The following is a 16,910-nucleotide window of genomic DNA, read 5'->3' as shown; positions in this document are numbered from 1 at the left end:
TGTCAGCAGGTTCGCGAAATAGGAAGAGAATAAAAGAAAAAAAGTTTGCCGTTTGCCTATTTGCGCGAGTGAAGTGGACCTTTTTGCGGCACACGAAACCTCCCGAAAGAGGAACCGGACCAGACCACCACCACCACTCCCCCCATCCGAAAGCAAACGCATTCCGCCTGCCTGTGCGCCTGCCATAGTCGAGTGGGAAACGGAAGGATCTACCCGTCAGCTGCCCGTAATCAGCATTACACCATCATGCAGTGCAACATTCGATATTTGGTTAATGTTGCCGTGAAGGTAGGTGAAGGGAGCGGGTGGAGATAGACACCCCCCACCCCTCAACGTGTGGTGCGACGTGTGCGGACGGTGTTTTTTTTTCTATTCGTACCAGCTCGCTAACTGGCAGAAGAAAAGGGATCGATTATGCAATCCCCGTCAATCATTCGAGCGATGGCATTATTGCACGGACGCGACGCAAATGCCGACAAATGGTGAAACGGTGGCGGATTATGCTGGCAAAACGTGCGTGCGAGTGTTTGTGTGTGTGTGTTGGTACACAATGTTGCCAAAATCCCATACCTGTGCCGCCAGCACACCCGGAGCTGCTCTACGTCCGCCGGTTGTCATACGTCATTCCCGGTGCAATGATCCGATCCTTTCTCTTTTGTTTCGCCGTAGGGCAACGCAAGCCTTCGAAACCATGGCGCGGTGCTCGGTGCCCTGTACGGCCGGTACTACTCGACGACACACGATGCCGACCTGGTGGTCATCGGTTCCGGACCCGGTGGATACGTCGCCTCCATCAAAGCTGCCCAGCTCGGCATGAAGGTGAGTGCAGGAGGGGGACGCAAGCAATGCCTGATGGCACCTTGTTAAGCAGAAGCAAAAGTCGCAACGCTGATAAGCACACTGATACACGCACATTGTGATAAAGTGCTTGGAGGCATCATGACCTGTGGCTGCTATGTTTGGCGGATGACGATTGGACCGGACGGGCCCCAAGACGTCAGATGTGTTTATGACGCGCGCGCAACACTCAGCAGCATGCTCAAGGTCACGCACACGCGCGGGGCACTGTGGACATGCTGAGTGAAAGTGTGGAGAAGGGACTTAATTATAAATAGCTGTTTGTTCCGTTATGGTCAAACAACATACTCGGTTCTACTTACTTCTGTGTAATGTTGTCTGGTTGTTTGGAGATTGGAGTTCTTTTTTTTAACACATGGTGTCAATTGAGCGACGTTGTCCCATAGTGCGGCTATAATTAAACGACCGCAACATGACTCGGTCAGCTGTGTTTTCGAGCCATTGCGTCGGTTTATGGAAATAATTCGCCCGCGCTTCGCTGCCACCATGCTGCCGGCAGATTTACGTAATGTTCGAGTGTGATCGATAGGGGCTTAGGGATGTAGGCGAATCATTTCGCAGGTTCATAAGCTGCTCGAGTTTTCATTTTGTTCGATAACTGAACACAAAAACAGGTAGAATGCCATGTCTCGATCGTATTGAGGAACAATTTGTTCAATGTTTAAAAAATACCTTTCGAAAGCATTTTTATAGCCATTTCTAAAAGCAACTGAACGCAGAGACACTTCCTACAATGACGTCTTACAATAAGAAATCGATCATAATCATACTATGAGCTGTGGCTCATTTTTGGAAAGGCATTTGTGTTAAGTGGCGAGTTTCATATGTTAATTAATAGTTAACCTTGTCAATGACAAGCAAAACAAGTAATATTACGGTCAACTTCCCACAACTTACTAGGCATAAAACGCTTAAAAAGTCTCAACAGGTTAAAATTAGCAATTTTTTTATATATTTGCTCCAAAGGATTGAATAATGCTGCTTACACGGCAAATTGACCTGAGAATATATGACTGTGAGTGCCATATCCCAAAGGAAGATTTTCCCATTGCATTGCAACGCCGATCATTCCATTGATCGTGTTAATTCTTCGGCCTAAAACCCCAACACTAGGTGTAACATAATTTTAAACTATTTGAAATAATAGTTTTCCATGTAAAATAGTGTTTTTTAGACACTTAACTCCAATTTTACGATTTAAATACGATGTTATTATCAAACCAAACGGTCTAGAAGTAGATAACGACTGCAAATGTTAAATGCTTTGCAACATATCCTACTGGTACTTTAATCATCTCCTAATCCACAGCAGCATAACATCCCTAACTTTCTTCTAATACCCATGATTTTCTTTCTCTCTCTCTCCCTCAACTCTTTCTCATCAGACCGTGTGCATTGAAAAGAACGACACGCTCGGCGGCACCTGCCTGAACGTGGGCTGCATCCCGTCGAAAGCGCTGCTGAACAACTCGCACTACTACCACATGGCCCACTCGGGCGACCTGGCGGCCCGCGGCATCCACGTGGAGAACGTGCGGCTCGACCTGGACGTGCTGATGGGCCAGAAGACGAAGGCGGTCAAATCGCTGACCGGCGGCATCGCGCAGCTGTTCAAAAAGAACAAGATCACGCACATCAACGGCTTCGGCACGATCACCGGCCCGAACACGGTCGTCGCCAAGAAGGCGGACGGTAGCGAGGAGACGGTCAACACGAAGAACATCCTGATCGCGACCGGCTCGGAGGTGACGCCCTTCCCGGGCATCGAGGTGGACGAGGAGACGATCGTTTCGTCGACCGGCGCCCTGAAGCTGAAGGCAGTGCCGCGCCGGCTCGGTCTGATCGGTGCCGGTGTGATCGGGCTCGAGCTCGGCTCGGTGTGGGGCCGGCTCGGCTCGGAAGTTACCGCGATCGAGTTCCTCAGCACGATCGGTGGCGTCGGCATCGATCACGAGGTGTCGAAGAACTTCCAGAAGATTCTCACCAAGCAGGGCATGAAGTTTATGCTCGGCACGAAGGTGATGAGCGCGGCCAAGACCGGCAGCGGCGTGTCGGTGACGGTCGAGAGCGTGAAGGACGGCTCGCAGCAGAACCTCGAGTTTGACGTGCTGCTGGTTTGCGTTGGCCGCCGGCCGTACACCGAGGGCCTCGGGCTGGAGAACGTTGGCATCGTGAAGGATGACCGGGGCCGTGTGCCGGTCAACAGCCAGTTCCAGACGATCGTACCGAGCGTGTACGCGATCGGCGACTGCATCCACGGCCCGATGCTGGCGCACAAGGCCGAGGACGAGGGTATCGTGTGCGTGGAGGGCATGCTCGGTGGGCACGTGCACATCGACTACAACTGCGTGCCGAGCGTGGTGTACACCCACCCGGAGGTGGCCTGGGTCGGCAAGAACGAGGAGGAGCTGAAGGCGGAAGGTGTCGCGTACAACGTCGGCAAGTTCCCGTTCGCGGCCAACTCGCGCGCCAAGACGAACAACGACACGGACGGCTTCGTGAAGGTGCTGGCCGACAAGCAGACGGATCGCGTGCTTGGCGTGCATATCATTGGACCGGTAAGTGCTTAAGCATTTCAATTTTGGATAATTCAAAAAAAGAAACTCTCAACTAATTGTGCTTCTTTTTGTGTTCGAATTCCAGGCCGCTGGTGAGCTGATCAACGAGTCTGTCCTTGCCATGGAGTACGGTGCGTCCGCCGAGGACGTTGCCCGCGTCTGCCACGCTCACCCGACCTGCGCCGAAGCCCTGCGAGAGGCACACACGGCGGCCAGTTTCGGCAAGCCGATCAACTTCTAATTTGTAAAAAAAAGAAACCACACACCCGCAACACAACCCCACTACCAGTCCAGCACCACCAACAACACATCCATTTTTATGGTGAAGTAAAGCGAGCAAATAAGTGTGCAAACCTTACAGACGAACCGCCTTTTCCCTATCCCTCTCTTATGCGGGATGTCTCCTTAAACAACTCCTCGCCTTTTATTTTCCGGCACACCATCATCATGCGGGCGGGCGAGATAGGCGAAAGGGCCGTTTCTTGTGTTGTTTTTCGATAGCAGACGACCGACTTAAAGGCGGTGAAAAAAATAGGAAGTTGGGGGAGGAAAAGGGAAACAATACGAAGCAATTTTTAAAAACAACCTCCGTTGGGAGGGGAGCATTCTTACAGTCAGTACCTTCCCTTTGTAAGTGTAAAACGCGAGAGAGAGGGAGGAGTAAAATGCTGCGCGTCTCTTCCTACGCTCGGGTGTTGCGCATTATTCCTTTCCGGAAGTGCTAAGGACTCGTGCTAAGAGGAGAGATTGTCCGGCTTAGAACGTTTTTTTGAATCTGGAACCATTGAATTAGATTGTTCTTCTGTTGGAAACAGTGCAGTATATAAACAAAGGCGAATAAAATGAAACCCAAAAGCAAGATTATTTATTAGCTCATAAACTGGTCTGCGCCGTTTAGTTTTTTTTTGCATTCGAAAGAGTTCAAGTGTGAATGATTTTAATTTCGAAAAAGGAAGTGCAATCAAGGCTCTGCATTCATTTAAAAAAAACCTGTGTATGAGCTCCTAAGTCTCTGCTTATATAATAACATTAAGAAGTAATGATTGCGAAATACATTTGTTCGGTATTGTAGGACATTTAGTGACTTTAGCCTTACTTTAACGTTGTTTCCAGTTCCTTCTACGCTTGTGATTACTTTAAAAAATGATTATTTAAATGATTTAAAAAAATCCGACTGAAAAAATTTGCTTAACACAGTGATTTAGAAAATGATTTAGTTCAAAAATCGGTCAAATAGGGTCTGTAACATAAACCAACAATCGAATTGTTGGCGGGAATTAAGATAACATATTTATCGTATTTTTTGTTAACCGTATTTGATCACAATTTCAAATTACAAAGCAAAGATATACGTTTTTGCTTCGTCAAGTTTTCAACCCTCCCATCGAAACGCTTCGTTTCGGCAAAAACCGGTTTTCGCGAGCACGCGAACGCTCCAAATCGGTGCGATTTTCCCTCGCTGGCGACGCTTTTTGTAAGTCGTTGCGAGGGTTTTTGACGTTTCGAGCGACGGTTTGCGAGGGCTCAAGATGGCCGCCAAAAAGCTCGCGCTAGTATGCGATTGTGTTGGTGGGCAAAATTAAATGGGTTAAAAATAAACACAGTCCACCACTCCTCCCCCACCCTCATTGCCCCACGCGGTACTATATTTCATGTGTGTGCCATATTTATATATTCCCTCCGCCATCTCACTTGCTCGTACATGTTACATCTTGCTAAAGGGCAGCAAGATAATCGAACTGGAACATATTAGACTGCGGCTGTGTGCCGCGCCAGGAAGGTGCTTGAGAGCAAATGATCTACCGTACCACTCCTACACGCAGCAACACTCATCGAGCGAGAAGAGCACACCTTGATGTTCTAATGCTTAAATTCAAGGATAAAAACATAAAACTTACCCGTCGTCGGATGTTTTGCATGGTCACATTATCGCGCTGCTGCCGGAGTTTGACCGTTTTGAACGACGATTCTATGCGTTGCACACCAAATCCTACGCCCCTTGCCCGTATAAATATTAATATCATTTGCACTAAACTGTAGTCGATTTCGAAGCAAATTATCAACAAAATTATGCATCCCAAATTTACATCAATCACCGAGTTTGTGTACATTTTCCATACCTCCGCACGGCGCAAAAGAGTTGGCATGACACAACGAGTGCAAACTTCTTCTTCTTCTGTAGGTGAGTAAAGGCAGGATAGAGAAAATGAGCGAGATGCAGCGATTTTGAACGTCAAAAACCCTCGCCATGTTGTACGGGCAGCTCACGCGAACGGCAAACTGTCAAGCCAGCACCTGGTGTGTGTGCGCGCATGTGGCCGTGTGCTGTGTGTGTGCGCGCGTGTGAAGAAACAGTTCGATGAAAAATTGTCAAGAAGCGAGAGAGGAAAAAGAAAAGTCAATCACGCACGTCAGAGGCAGAGCAACCTCCGGGCAACGAACGAGAATTGTGCAATTTGGTGAAAGAAGAAACTGCAGTGCAGTGCAGAGGAACACCCAGCCATCCCGTCTACCCGTAGAAAAGTTTGTCTCACTGTGAAAAATCAATTCCCCCCCCTTCGCAGGCGCCACGCACGAATTGGTGTTGGTGGGTAGTGTGTGTGTGTGTAAAGATTGTGCGACACGCGTTACTTCGCCACGCGGTAGACCGAGGCGTGAAAAGAGCTGTGGTACAGCGCAAAAAAAAACCCCCCGTCGGTGTTTGTTGATCGCAAAGGGAGGAGTGGTGCAGTGGTGCAGTGTGGTACAGCGCGTACGGGAAGGCGGTCTTAGAGGCGGAAGTGAGAATCACCCGAACCTCTATCGCGCTTGAATAAATAACACACTCCTTTGCCGTCACACAAACACGGGCACACGCACGCACGTACAACGCACGGTGCGCAATACGCAAATCGCGAAATACGCTCGCAATCCCTTTAGGGTCGTCCTCGGGTGGCTCTTTTTATGGTTCCGGCTGTTGTTAATTCTATGGTTATTCATTTCTACAGAGAAAAAAAGTGTATAAAGTGAAAAGCTTTCAGAGGCATCAATTCCATTCTGTGCTGTGATAGGAAATAGTTCGTTGCGTGGAATCGTCTTAATCGTCCTCCAACTCCCCCCCCCCCAACGGTGACCCGTGAGAAACGACGTAAAAAGGCAGAAAATACATTGTGCATGCTATATAGCAAACCTGTACGGGGGGATACACCCATACAGAGCAACACGCATACACAATCTAAGGTTAATCCTTGTGCATCTCAACGGGAGTTAGTTGAAGGGCGAGAAAAGAAGGCAGAAGTTCAACGAGTGTGGCCTAACAGAGCACACACACACACATACATATACTGCATACCTTACGTTCCAATACACTCCATACTCAAAAGCGAGCAAGCCGAAGTACAAAAAGGAACCCCAGAGACCGATTTTCCGGACAGTAGTGTGTACCTCCCGACGAAACCAGCGGGACGATGGCGCAACAGAACAACTACCCTGCGATGCGTCTACCGAGAAGTGAGTAGTAGTAGGCTAATGCAACCTTAAACTGTTATTTTCTTGCAGCTTTCCCCGTGCACAAGCACATCCAATCTATGTTTTGCGGTGTGAAACTGTGAAATGGAAAAAGGTATAGAGTAGCGGCGGCAGCAAACCCCAATGAATTTGCCAGAAAGATGAGAATGATTTCGGAACAGGCAGAAAGAAAGATGGTCGCCATGAAGAAAAAAGAAAAATGGATGGTTGCGCTGCATACGTGCAGCACGCTGGTGTCTGGTGCTACTGACAATGATGATGGTGCGTGTGTGCTTGTATGCGTGCGCGCGCGTATGTGTGTGTGTGTGTGTGTGTGTGTGTGTGGGTAGATGTAGGAATTGGAGGGTCCAAGTTGACAATTTAACCGGACGGGATGAGGAAGAGAAACAAAGATAAGGGGGGACATGTGCATGCAACTTCCCCAAAAAGTAGGCTACGCCTGCTGGTGATGCATTGATGGGGAAAAAAGCAATAGTCCTTTGGCCACCCGCCTGCTTCTCCTGTTGTCCTGGATATCGTTCGCTAAAACATTGCCTTAAATACTCAATGATAGACACACATTTGTGGTACAGGACCAGTGCAACGACTCACTTCTCTGAAGAATCATCACATGAAACCATTAGAGGTTGCCAGAGAAAGCAACATGGTGGTGGGGGACGTACAAACATTGTCACCTACTAAAACTAGGGCAGAAACCAAATATAGAGAGGCTGTCTGGCAATACAGAAACAGCTGATCGGGGCTGAACAAATCGAAACAAACAATAGGAAGCGGTTAGAAAGCTAATAACTCGTGGTTACGAATGCCACCCTAGTCCTCTTTATGTCAACCCGCGATAATAACGTCGGCGGTTAGGGAAGAAATGAGATCTGCAACCGAAACACAATACAGGGTCTATATAGAAACAAAACAAACAAAAAATTCAACTCTTGCACATGATTTTCAACAAACCACAAATAACTGAAAAACTCAGTCCAGCTTGAGACGTGTTGAAAATCATGTGTAAGAAGTGATTTTTTTTTTGTGTGATCCGAATACACAACTTTTGGATGGATGAGATAAGTCTGCGTTTTCCTAGAACCGTAGTAACGACGTTAAGCTTCGACGTGGTTTTCCATCGAGCTTAACAGATAAGAAGTAGATAAAACATGAAACACATCTTAAGTTGCCATACAAATGTCTAAAATCATGACTTGCAATCAATTTTCTTGAACTTTCGACAGTAAGTTTCACAAAACTGATTTTTTTCCACGGAATTATGCCATTTTCTAATGTTATAGCAGCAGCTTCCATAACAGGTTCCAATGTTAACAGCATTACAGGGTTTTCCAAACCATATTCGTATGTGCACATAATTATTCGACAACTATACGATGATTTTCAACAGCTGTCATAATTGATGTTTTCCCCCACAAGATGATTTTCAACAGCTGTCAAATAGTTTATTTGATTCAAAATAAAATTTCGGCTTTAGCACATGATTTTCAACACATAGCAAAGAACTGTCAAACTCAATCCAGCATGAAAATCAATCCAGTTGTGTTGAAAATCATGCTGAAGAAATTAAAAAAATGTGAGGGAAATGAAATGTCAGATTGATGTGGATTAACATGTTACGCGCGGTGAATAACAACGCGTACATTCGACACTGACATGGAAAATCCTGCTATGATTTGCACATTCGAGTTGTTAAACCCTGTATTGTGATGCAAATAAAACATTTTTGACAGCTGTTGAAAAACATCTTGAAGGCGATGAACAATGTTGTGCACATTCAAAAGTGATTTGTGAAAGCTCTGTAATGCTATTATCCATCGCAGAAAACAGTGCAATGGTTTTGTGGCTATAATATGAATTTGATTCAATATTGTATTTTTAGGTCCAAATTTATAAGAAACATAAATTTAAAAATGACCCTGTATTAATATATTTCTTCAAGACTTCAGTGCTCTGAAGATTTCGACGATTTTTTGCCATTTTTGGTTGAAAGTTCGTTGTGCTGCATGTGCCCAATGCAAGCTGCACTTAACCGTCACCACTATTTTACCAAAAATCAATCAGAAATCTTCTAATCTAAACACTACCTAGAAAAGTTAATAACCGGAAAACAACCCTTTCACTAATACAGTGGTAGAGTGTACAAAAAATCAACTTCCTCCCGGGGTGCGTGCCTTCGTTCGTGCTCGGAATGCCGTCCATTAATTGCCCCGCCGCGTCCTGCTGTTTTTGTTTGGTTGTGTTTAGTTTTGGCGCTGCTGCTCCTTACAATCTCTCCGCTTAATCGCGCTCACCTCACCATGAATCATCGTCCGTGAACGTAGCGCACTTCCTCGTTTGCTCGGCCTGACGGACGGGGTGATGGTGGTGTTGTGTGCGATGCGCCCCATAAACAGCATTCTTACCCACTTCCCTCCCTTTTTTCCTTATTGCACATTGTGCCAAAAAATGGTTTCTTGAAATAGAAACCGCAGAGGAAGGGAGGAAGGGGGTCCGATATTGGCAGTGAAAAAAGACACACAAACGTCGGACATATCGTGAGAAAGCAGGTGGAGGAGGTGGTGGTTCCTGAGGAGAAAGTCTCGAGCTCGTTGCTGCTTCTTCACACTCTGGTCTGGATCTGGCGCTGTGTTTTGATCGAATTTCGCAAGCTCCCAAATCCTCAATGTTTTCCTTAATCCATTGCAGCAGTACACACACGGTCACCACACACCACATCGCAATCGTGAGAGGAAAATCGGGCAACGGGTGTGTGTGGGTGCACTGATGACGATGAAATTGCACTTTTCCCCCACATCGCTTGGTGTATTGGGGCGGTCATTGGCATGATTGGTGTTGTCTCCGCTCTGTGGTTGCACTTTCGACAGCCGTTTTTCTTCTGCACACACACACACACAGGGGTAAAAGCGAACAAAACACACATACAGACAGACACAGTAACAGGCACAGGCACACAGGAAAGTGGGTTTGGGTTTCGCCGTTAGTTGTGTTTTGATTCCGGCTCGCGGTGGTACCGGATGTGTGACCTTTGATGCACCTTGAACAGTGACGCGTGTAAAATCGGCGTGTTTGTAAGTAAAGGAATGGTGGTGTTTATGCGACTAACGTTAATCAAGTTCAAATCTACCGCCAATAGGGCTGGCAGAAGGAAATGGATGATGCCCCACTGCAGGCAACAACCGACCGATCGTTTTCAACTATCTTCCTCTCTCTACGTCTCCAAACTGTTAAACCATTAAACTGTCCCCAAACACAGCGATCAATCGAATGTTAATGTTTTGTTGTTATGTTTTTCGTTTTAGACGTCATCCAGCTGTCGGTGGATGCGAAAGAGTTCGTACCGTTGATTAAGCAGCAGCCGCTACCGCAGCAACAACATCCTTCTTACCACCACCAGCACCAGGGCGGCGGCGGCGGCGGAGGCGGTGGCTATCCCCAGCCGCAGATGGCGATGCATCAACCGTCCCAGGTGCACCAGCGGTTCGCGATGGCACAGGGTGGCGTCGAACCGGGCGGTGGCGGTGACGGTGGCGGCGGCTACGACTACGGTGCGATGGCGCACCATCAGCAGCTGCCCGGCAACAGCAACGGCGGGGGCATGATGATGGCGAACGGGTCCGACGTGTCGGCCGTGCAGAACCGGTTAAGCAATATGCAGATCGTGGACGGTGGCGGTGATAATGGAAAGGAGGTGAGTTTCTTCAGGTCTGGGGTGGGCGGCTGCGACGGGACCCGGGTGCGTGTGTGTGTGTGTGTTTGTGTCAGGCAGACGAACGTTTCGAGTTTCTTCTCTTCCAATGTTCGGGGGGTTTGGTTGTTGGGTTGAAGGGTGTATTGTTTCTTTCCGTTTTAGGGGACAAGGATGGGCTTTAATTTCAGTTTTTTTGGTTTGTTTGTTGCGATAGCTTTTTATAAGTAAAAAAACAGCAATCGGGAAGGTGTAAAAATGTAACAGAAGAAGCTGCGAAGAGACTGCTTGATTTAAATTTGGTTTTGGTGGACTGTTTTTGGGCTGAATTTGCGTGGCACGATGCTACGCTGCTGTGAAATGCTTGTTGAGCTTCACTTGGAAGCAGAATGCCTATTTATTTGCGGCACAGTGGTGACTTTTAGAAACCGGAAATTTGCTGATTCGATTTAGTAGGTTCTGGGCCAGCTGACTACAATTTGAGTGACATGCTGTTGTACAGCTTAGTTTGAATTCGACCCACAATCACTCCTTTCTCTCTCTCTCTCTTTGGTGTCGTTTTGTTTTTTTTTTTGCTCTCGTATCTGCTCTGTTATGTTATTGTTTATCTTTTTCTTACAGGGTTTTACTTGATTTTGCAAATTTTCAATTTACGTGTAAACTTATTTTTGAATTTCTCTCTAAAATCTCCGAATAACTTGGTCGAGCTATGCATTGACCTGTATCCTACATAGACTTTGGTACAATCTGTCAATTGCCCTGAATCCGTTTATACGCTTGTAATTGGATATTTCCTTGAATCCGCAACACTGGTATTGTGATAATGTGTACCGCGCTTGCGATATCAAGTGCGAAGGTTGTCCTAAGCCTGGATGACGTTCCGAAAACAACTGATGCGCTTGTGCTTTCAAATGCTGCGGTTGCGTTTAACGTTGCTAAGCTTGCGAAATCAAGTAAAATGCCCTGTATAGCCTTTTGTATCTCCTTCTTTAGTTTATTTCTTTTTTTTAATGTACTTTATTTCTTTTCTTTATCTTTTGTCTCTATCTCTATGCTCTATTTTTTCTTTTATTTTTTTAAATTTGGTAATGTTTTGTTGTTCCTCTCTTCCACGTCCATTTTGCCTAATAACTTAAATTATTCATCCGGAAACATATATTGTCTACACTCTCCGTCTCGTTCTCTTACCGAATGTAACGATAAATGTCTTGCTACTACTACTACTATTATTACTACTACTACTACAACCCTTTGCACTCGTTGCATTTAAATATGCTGTATGTAAAAACAATTTATATACACTCTACTACACCATGTACTAATACGAATCTCTTCTCGATTTCGTCTTTGCAAAAAAAAACCCAAACTTTGTGCGATGCCGGTACTACACACCAACCCGCCTCATCCTCTACCTGTACGGCACCAACAACAACATGCACGCTCAACCTTTGTTCCCTTCCTACACACCTTCCAATCTGTGCACTCGTGTAAATACGCACACACACACACACCTGAAAACTCTATCCCTAACCTGGAATGCGGCACTGCACTGACTCCTTCGACGCGCGCAGTTTAATCATCACCATCAGCACCACCATCACCAGCAGCAGCCGCACCATCAGCAGTCAATGCATCATCAGCAGCACCGTGGCCAGCAGCACCACGGGTACCATCATCATCAGCCGCACCATCAGCAGCAGCATCAGCAGTATCCGTACGGCGGCGGCGGCGGCGGCTACTCCAACAACCATCCGATGGCGATGGGTGGTGGTGGTGATCACCGGAAGTACAACAATGGTGGTGGCCAGCAGCACCATCATCGCTCCCGCCAGCAGCAGCAACACCATCACCATCAGCAGCAGCACCATCATCAGCATCATCAGATGCACCAGCAGCAGCAGCAGCAGCAGCAGCAGCAGTATGGTGGAAATCATCACCACCATCACGACTATATGGAGGGTGGCGGTGGTGGCCCGGCGGGAGGTTACAATGCCGGCATGGCGGCCAACTGGGATTCGAACTTGCAGGAAGATCTCGAACAGGTAGGGGCCGGATCTCGAACCACAACAACCACATCACCCCCCAGAGCCAGGCGCGCGCGCGTTCGCACCATTTTCCCCCGAAACATTCCACAACACTTTTTGGAGCGCTTGGTTCGTGAATTGTGCCATCCAGTAGAAGCGGAAACGCGTCCTTTCTTCGCTCGTGCAAATCATCTAAACAGCGGCGTGGGGAAGCAGGGGAGAGCACGCAAGGAATGGCCCCGCTTCTGGGGACGTAGAATTCCCGATCCTTCTATCAATTGCTTTTTCTCTCGCTCTCTCTGTCTCGCTTCTCGCATTCTGTTTTCGCTGCCATTGCTACACATCATTTGCTTTTTTCATCGTACCATCATCAGTATTGCTAGATTAATATAGAGGCACCTTATACTAAACGACGCACTACAGCTGTTGTACTTGCGCGTTTCACTGTATATTTGTACGTTTGTGATTGTTCGTTTGTTTCATTGATTTTGTGTGATGTTTTGTTTTTGTTCCGGTTTTCTCTTCTTTGCTTGCAACTGGGGCTTGGTTTTCCCTTGGGGCTTCTCTTCGTATGTTTTGTGGTTTTGCATTTTCGCTTTTTATCTATGTATCGTATTGTTTGCACTTATGTTTTACTAACTTTTTCTTTTAACAGGTGTTTGTTTTGTGCCTTTATGTTTCAGCTTGTTTCTTGTAGTACTTTTTCTCATTGTTCATGTTTGTTGTTGTATTGTACGGTTGTTTATTATTTCTTTTGAAAATTTTACAGCTTTTTTTTGTTGCTTTTGTAACTTTCCATGCTTTGGCTTCTCATTTTCACTTCCTTCATTACTTCCTCCCCGCGTGCGCGCTATCCTTCTTCATCAAAAGTTGGAACACCCTCTCCCGCTGGTGTGAGACATCCCCGTCATCAGCATCATCATCATCATCCTGCTTCGGTGGTTTCACTCATTGAATCTCAATCTTGTTTGCAGATCTCGTACCGACAGACGGAAGCGCTGGACTATCTGACCGAGGTGATTGCCGAGCTGTTCGACAATCCGGGCATCTTCGACGAGGTGAAGAAGAAGCTGCCAAACAGGCTGGGCGATCTGTACCAGGATCATTACGTGCTGAGCACCACGATTGAGACGATCTTCGATCAGGTGAGAGCCAGTGTTTGCCCGCTGGCTGAATAAATGGATTTTGAAATAACTCTGTGTGTGTATTATCTTTCCACGCCTTCAAAACAGTCGATCCGGGAATCGAACTTCCGCTACATGGGTGCCCGCCTCTGTCAGCTGCTGGACAGCATCAACAAGGCGCCCAATCTGATGCTGCGCGAGCTGCTGCAGCTCAAGATGGACCACCAGAACAGCGAGCTGCCGGAGTTTATGAAGCAGGAGCAGGTGAAGGTGCGCGGCGCGACTCTCTTCCTAGCCGAGCTGTACATGCAGCTGAGACAGCCGGAGGTAAGCAGTGTGGGAAGTGTGCCACGCGCAAAACAAACATTCTCATCACTCTTTTCTCTTGCAGGAACCATTCGGCAAGACAATTTCGGAGTACATCGTGAGTGCGATCGAGATACTGGTGGCCAAGAAGGGTCCGGAAAATCTCAAATGTGTCTGCCAATGCTTAAAGGTAGGAGCGGCGGGAGCTTGCTGTCCCTTTTAGTTTGATTTGTTTGCTCATCCTCTTTTCTCTCTCTTTCTATTTCTTTTTCCATCTCCATTAGCTGTGTGGTTTCGAGCTCGACCAAGACTGCCCGGACAAGGTGGACCAGATCATGAAGAATCTGGACCAGGCGCGCAGTTCCGTCCCGTCGGCGGCGGAGAAGATCATCGGCTCGGTGATCGAGCTGCGCAAGATTGCGTGGGGCCGCAGCGAGGAGATCTCTACGCCGTCGGCGGCCCTGCCCCCGATGCCGGTCAGCGTTGGCGCGATGGGGCCCGGCGGTCCGATCGGTGCCGGCGAGTACCAGAACAATCCCGTCTTTTACGGCCCGGACGGCCAGGTGCTGACCGAGGAGGAAAGCTCATTTCTCGAAACGAACGTCAAGAACAAGGCACAGGCGCAGCAAGCTTTCAGTGGCTACGAGTAAGTCGAACGCGCAGACCGATATGATATCTTTGTTACGATTACTAACGATTGCATTTTTCCTTTCTTTTTCCTCTTCTTTGCTGCAGCGATGACGATGAGTACGGTCTGGTCGATCCGGATGACGATCCGGAGGTGCAGCAAGCCTTCGTGGAGTTCCTTCAGAGCAATCCTCAAAATCGGCAGCCGCAACACCCGTACCGGCCGGACGTATAAAAGATGATAGGGGGAGGAGTGTCGCAGTTGGAACGTTTCCTGTTTTTTCCTGCTTTTTTTTAAACATCAAAGAAGCAGCAACAAGAAAATCGCTTTGAAGGAAGGAGTGGCCAGGAGGGAGGAGGAGGAGGAGAAGGAAGTGCGTTAAGTCGGAAGTAACGTTAAGGTTACAAAAAAAAAAGGCAAAAGCAGTCATAGAAAGAGAGTGGAAAACAATATCCAGCTACAGAGAAACAGCTCTTGATGAAAACAAAAAAAAAACAGACACACACTACTTATACATTCAAATTGTCGATAGAATAGAATGAATAATTTCAAACAAACAAACAAACAAAAAAAGAAGAATAGATACAACATTTAGTAACCGCGCACGAATCAGAATCGTGACGGGAAAGAAGTTAAGAAGAAAGAGTGAACAACAACAACAACAAAAAAACGCTCCAGAGGATATTAGCAATAGAGAAGAATCCCCGACAGACCCCCGCAGGCAGACAAATAGAGCGCATTATTATGCAAGAAAGGAAAGAAAGAAAGGAAGCCAACAAGGAAAGGAAGGATAATTAGTCATGAAACAATGGGGACAAGGCACAAAGAGGAGAGCGTGCGTGCGCAGCTTAAGTAGCGCGCAGCCAAGGAAAGTCGCCAGGTGCATTTTAAACTGTTTTCCAAACCCCCCTCTCCATGGTGGTATTTATAATGTTTTTTTTCCGTGCCTAGTTCGTTTCGCGCTCTTGCGTGTGTGCGTGTGCGTTGTGTTTATTGTTTGTATTTTTGAAAAGTGTAAACAAGTCAGTAAAGGGTCGGCAATGAGAGAAGGTGTGTACGATGATAGTGTGCGGCAGCAGTTTTCTTATAGGAGGAAAAGTGTGTATGTAATAAGGAGCGCAGCAGCAATATGTTACAAAAACAATCCTGTGAGGCTTAATACAAATGCAAACAAAAAACCCGTGCTGTGTTGCATAGCTCACACCTTCTGCTCCTTCTCTTCGGGCATGCATTTTTTGTACGTGCGAGATGCGTGCATGTGTGGCACACACGTGTACATGTTTTTAATCTGCGGAAAAGCTTCCCCGTAATACTCTCAGGAAATATTCAAATAGATAGAGTTGTTTGAACGGATTTCTTCTCGTGAAATCAAGGAAAATCAGCTTTCTCTCTCCATCCCGGAGAAAGTAGAACGCAGCTTCTCTGCCTCTGTGTCTAAGAACAGGATCTCAGCAAGAGCAGACAAATATTACCGCTCACTAACAACGACACACACAACAGTGCGCACGATATGATTGGTTCTAGAAGAAGTGTCACTTTTTTGCTTACAAAGTAAGGTAACAGGTTTATACTTACGCGTGAAGGCTGTCCCCTTAGACATGCATCCTCGGGTGTATATCCACGTTGCTTCCCCGTTGCCTTTGAATGTTAACTTTTTTAGTGTGCTCAGAAAGTTCGTAATGAAACATCACGAACCCTCCCGACTCCAATCTTTAAATTACATTGTGGCAATATAAAAATATGTATAGGCTCAACGGTATATTCTTTTTTAACACACCGTTTGGTGTGTCGCGTCCGTTTTCTTCCTCTTTCACACCCATACATACACACTCACACGCACACGGCAAAACATACCTACATAAATATATATATTTTACATGAATTCGCTTTTCGGTTAGTAGAAAGCACAAAGTGTTCTCTGGAATAAAAATGATGAAAAAAAAAAATACAATAAATGAAAATTATGAAAATGAAGCTGTAGGAAGTGTATGTTATGAACGAAAAAAATATAATATCCGAAAATAATCCTTACTGTGGAAACATTTCGCCAATTTTCGGATGTGTTGCCACAGTTCAGCAATTGTTTACAACTGTTTCGCACTGTTTTCTCTCTCATTTTCTCGTCTTTTTTCAGCTCTGTCAGTTTTCTTCCGTTTCAGTGTTTATTGCTAAAATATATATATTCATATGTATAGGAAATAAAAGTTAAATAATTCCACA

At 46.5% G+C, this 16,910-nt stretch overlaps 2 protein-coding genes across 6 annotated transcripts; both read left to right on the top strand.

The window, feature by feature from the left end:
* On the top strand, window positions 1–4,296 carry LOC121600655 (dihydrolipoyl dehydrogenase, mitochondrial). The gene is made up of 4 exons (XM_041929475.1): window positions 1–288; window positions 670–819; window positions 2,244–3,416; window positions 3,502–4,296. The coding sequence occupies exons 1-4, from the start codon at window positions 247–249 to the stop codon at window positions 3,655–3,657; spliced, it is 1,521 nt and encodes a 506-aa protein (XP_041785409.1). The 5' UTR covers window positions 1–246; the 3' UTR covers window positions 3,658–4,296.
* A 1,401-nt stretch (window positions 4,297–5,697) lies between these two features.
* On the top strand, window positions 5,698–15,247 carry LOC121598296 (polyadenylate-binding protein-interacting protein 1-like). 5 transcript variants are annotated; one of them, XM_041924923.1, is made up of 8 exons: window positions 5,698–5,939; window positions 6,404–6,905; window positions 10,223–10,611; window positions 13,607–13,777; window positions 13,865–14,083; window positions 14,148–14,252; window positions 14,347–14,708; window positions 14,798–15,247. In XM_041924923.1, exons 2-8 carry the CDS (start codon window positions 6,863–6,865, stop codon window positions 14,922–14,924), a joined length of 1,416 nt encoding a protein of 471 aa, XP_041780857.1. In that variant the 5' UTR covers window positions 5,698–5,939; window positions 6,404–6,862; the 3' UTR covers window positions 14,925–15,247. The 5 variants fall into 5 exon arrangements, with proteins under 5 accessions (XP_041780857.1, XP_041780855.1, XP_041780856.1 ...); XM_041924921.1 differs by having other exon boundaries at window positions 5,698–6,003; XM_041924922.1 differs by having other exon boundaries at window positions 5,698–6,085.
* Window positions 15,248–16,910: the final 1,663 nt, after the last annotated feature.

Source organism: Anopheles merus, chromosome 3L, assembly GCF_017562075.2.
Source record: "Anopheles merus strain MAF chromosome 3L, AmerM5.1, whole genome shotgun sequence".
In the NCBI taxonomy this organism is placed as follows: domain Eukaryota; kingdom Metazoa; phylum Arthropoda; class Insecta; order Diptera; family Culicidae; genus Anopheles; species Anopheles merus.
Note: the sequence above shows the minus strand (reverse complement) of the source record. Positions and strands in the feature narration are given on the sequence as shown.

Excerpts from the sequence above, each read along its gene's own strand:
- LOC121600655 (XM_041929475.1), top strand. The coding sequence starts at position 247 with ATGCAGTGCAACATTCGATATTTGGTTAATGTTGCCGTGAAG. Across the intron at positions 289-669 it reads TGGTTAATGTTGCCGTGAAG|GGCAACGCAAGCCTTCGAAA; the intron begins GTAGGTGAAGGG and ends GTTTCGCCGTAG. Across the intron at positions 820-2,243 it reads CTGCCCAGCTCGGCATGAAG|ACCGTGTGCATTGAAAAGAA; the intron begins GTGAGTGCAGGA and ends CTTTCTCATCAG.
- LOC121598296 (XM_041924923.1), top strand. The coding sequence starts at position 6,863 with ATGGCGCAACAGAACAACTACCCTGCGATGCGTCTACCGAGAA. Across the intron at positions 6,906-10,222 it reads TGCGATGCGTCTACCGAGAA|ACGTCATCCAGCTGTCGGTG; the intron begins GTGAGTAGTAGT and ends TTTTCGTTTTAG. Across the intron at positions 14,253-14,346 it reads GTGTCTGCCAATGCTTAAAG|CTGTGTGGTTTCGAGCTCGA; the intron begins GTAGGAGCGGCG and ends CATCTCCATTAG.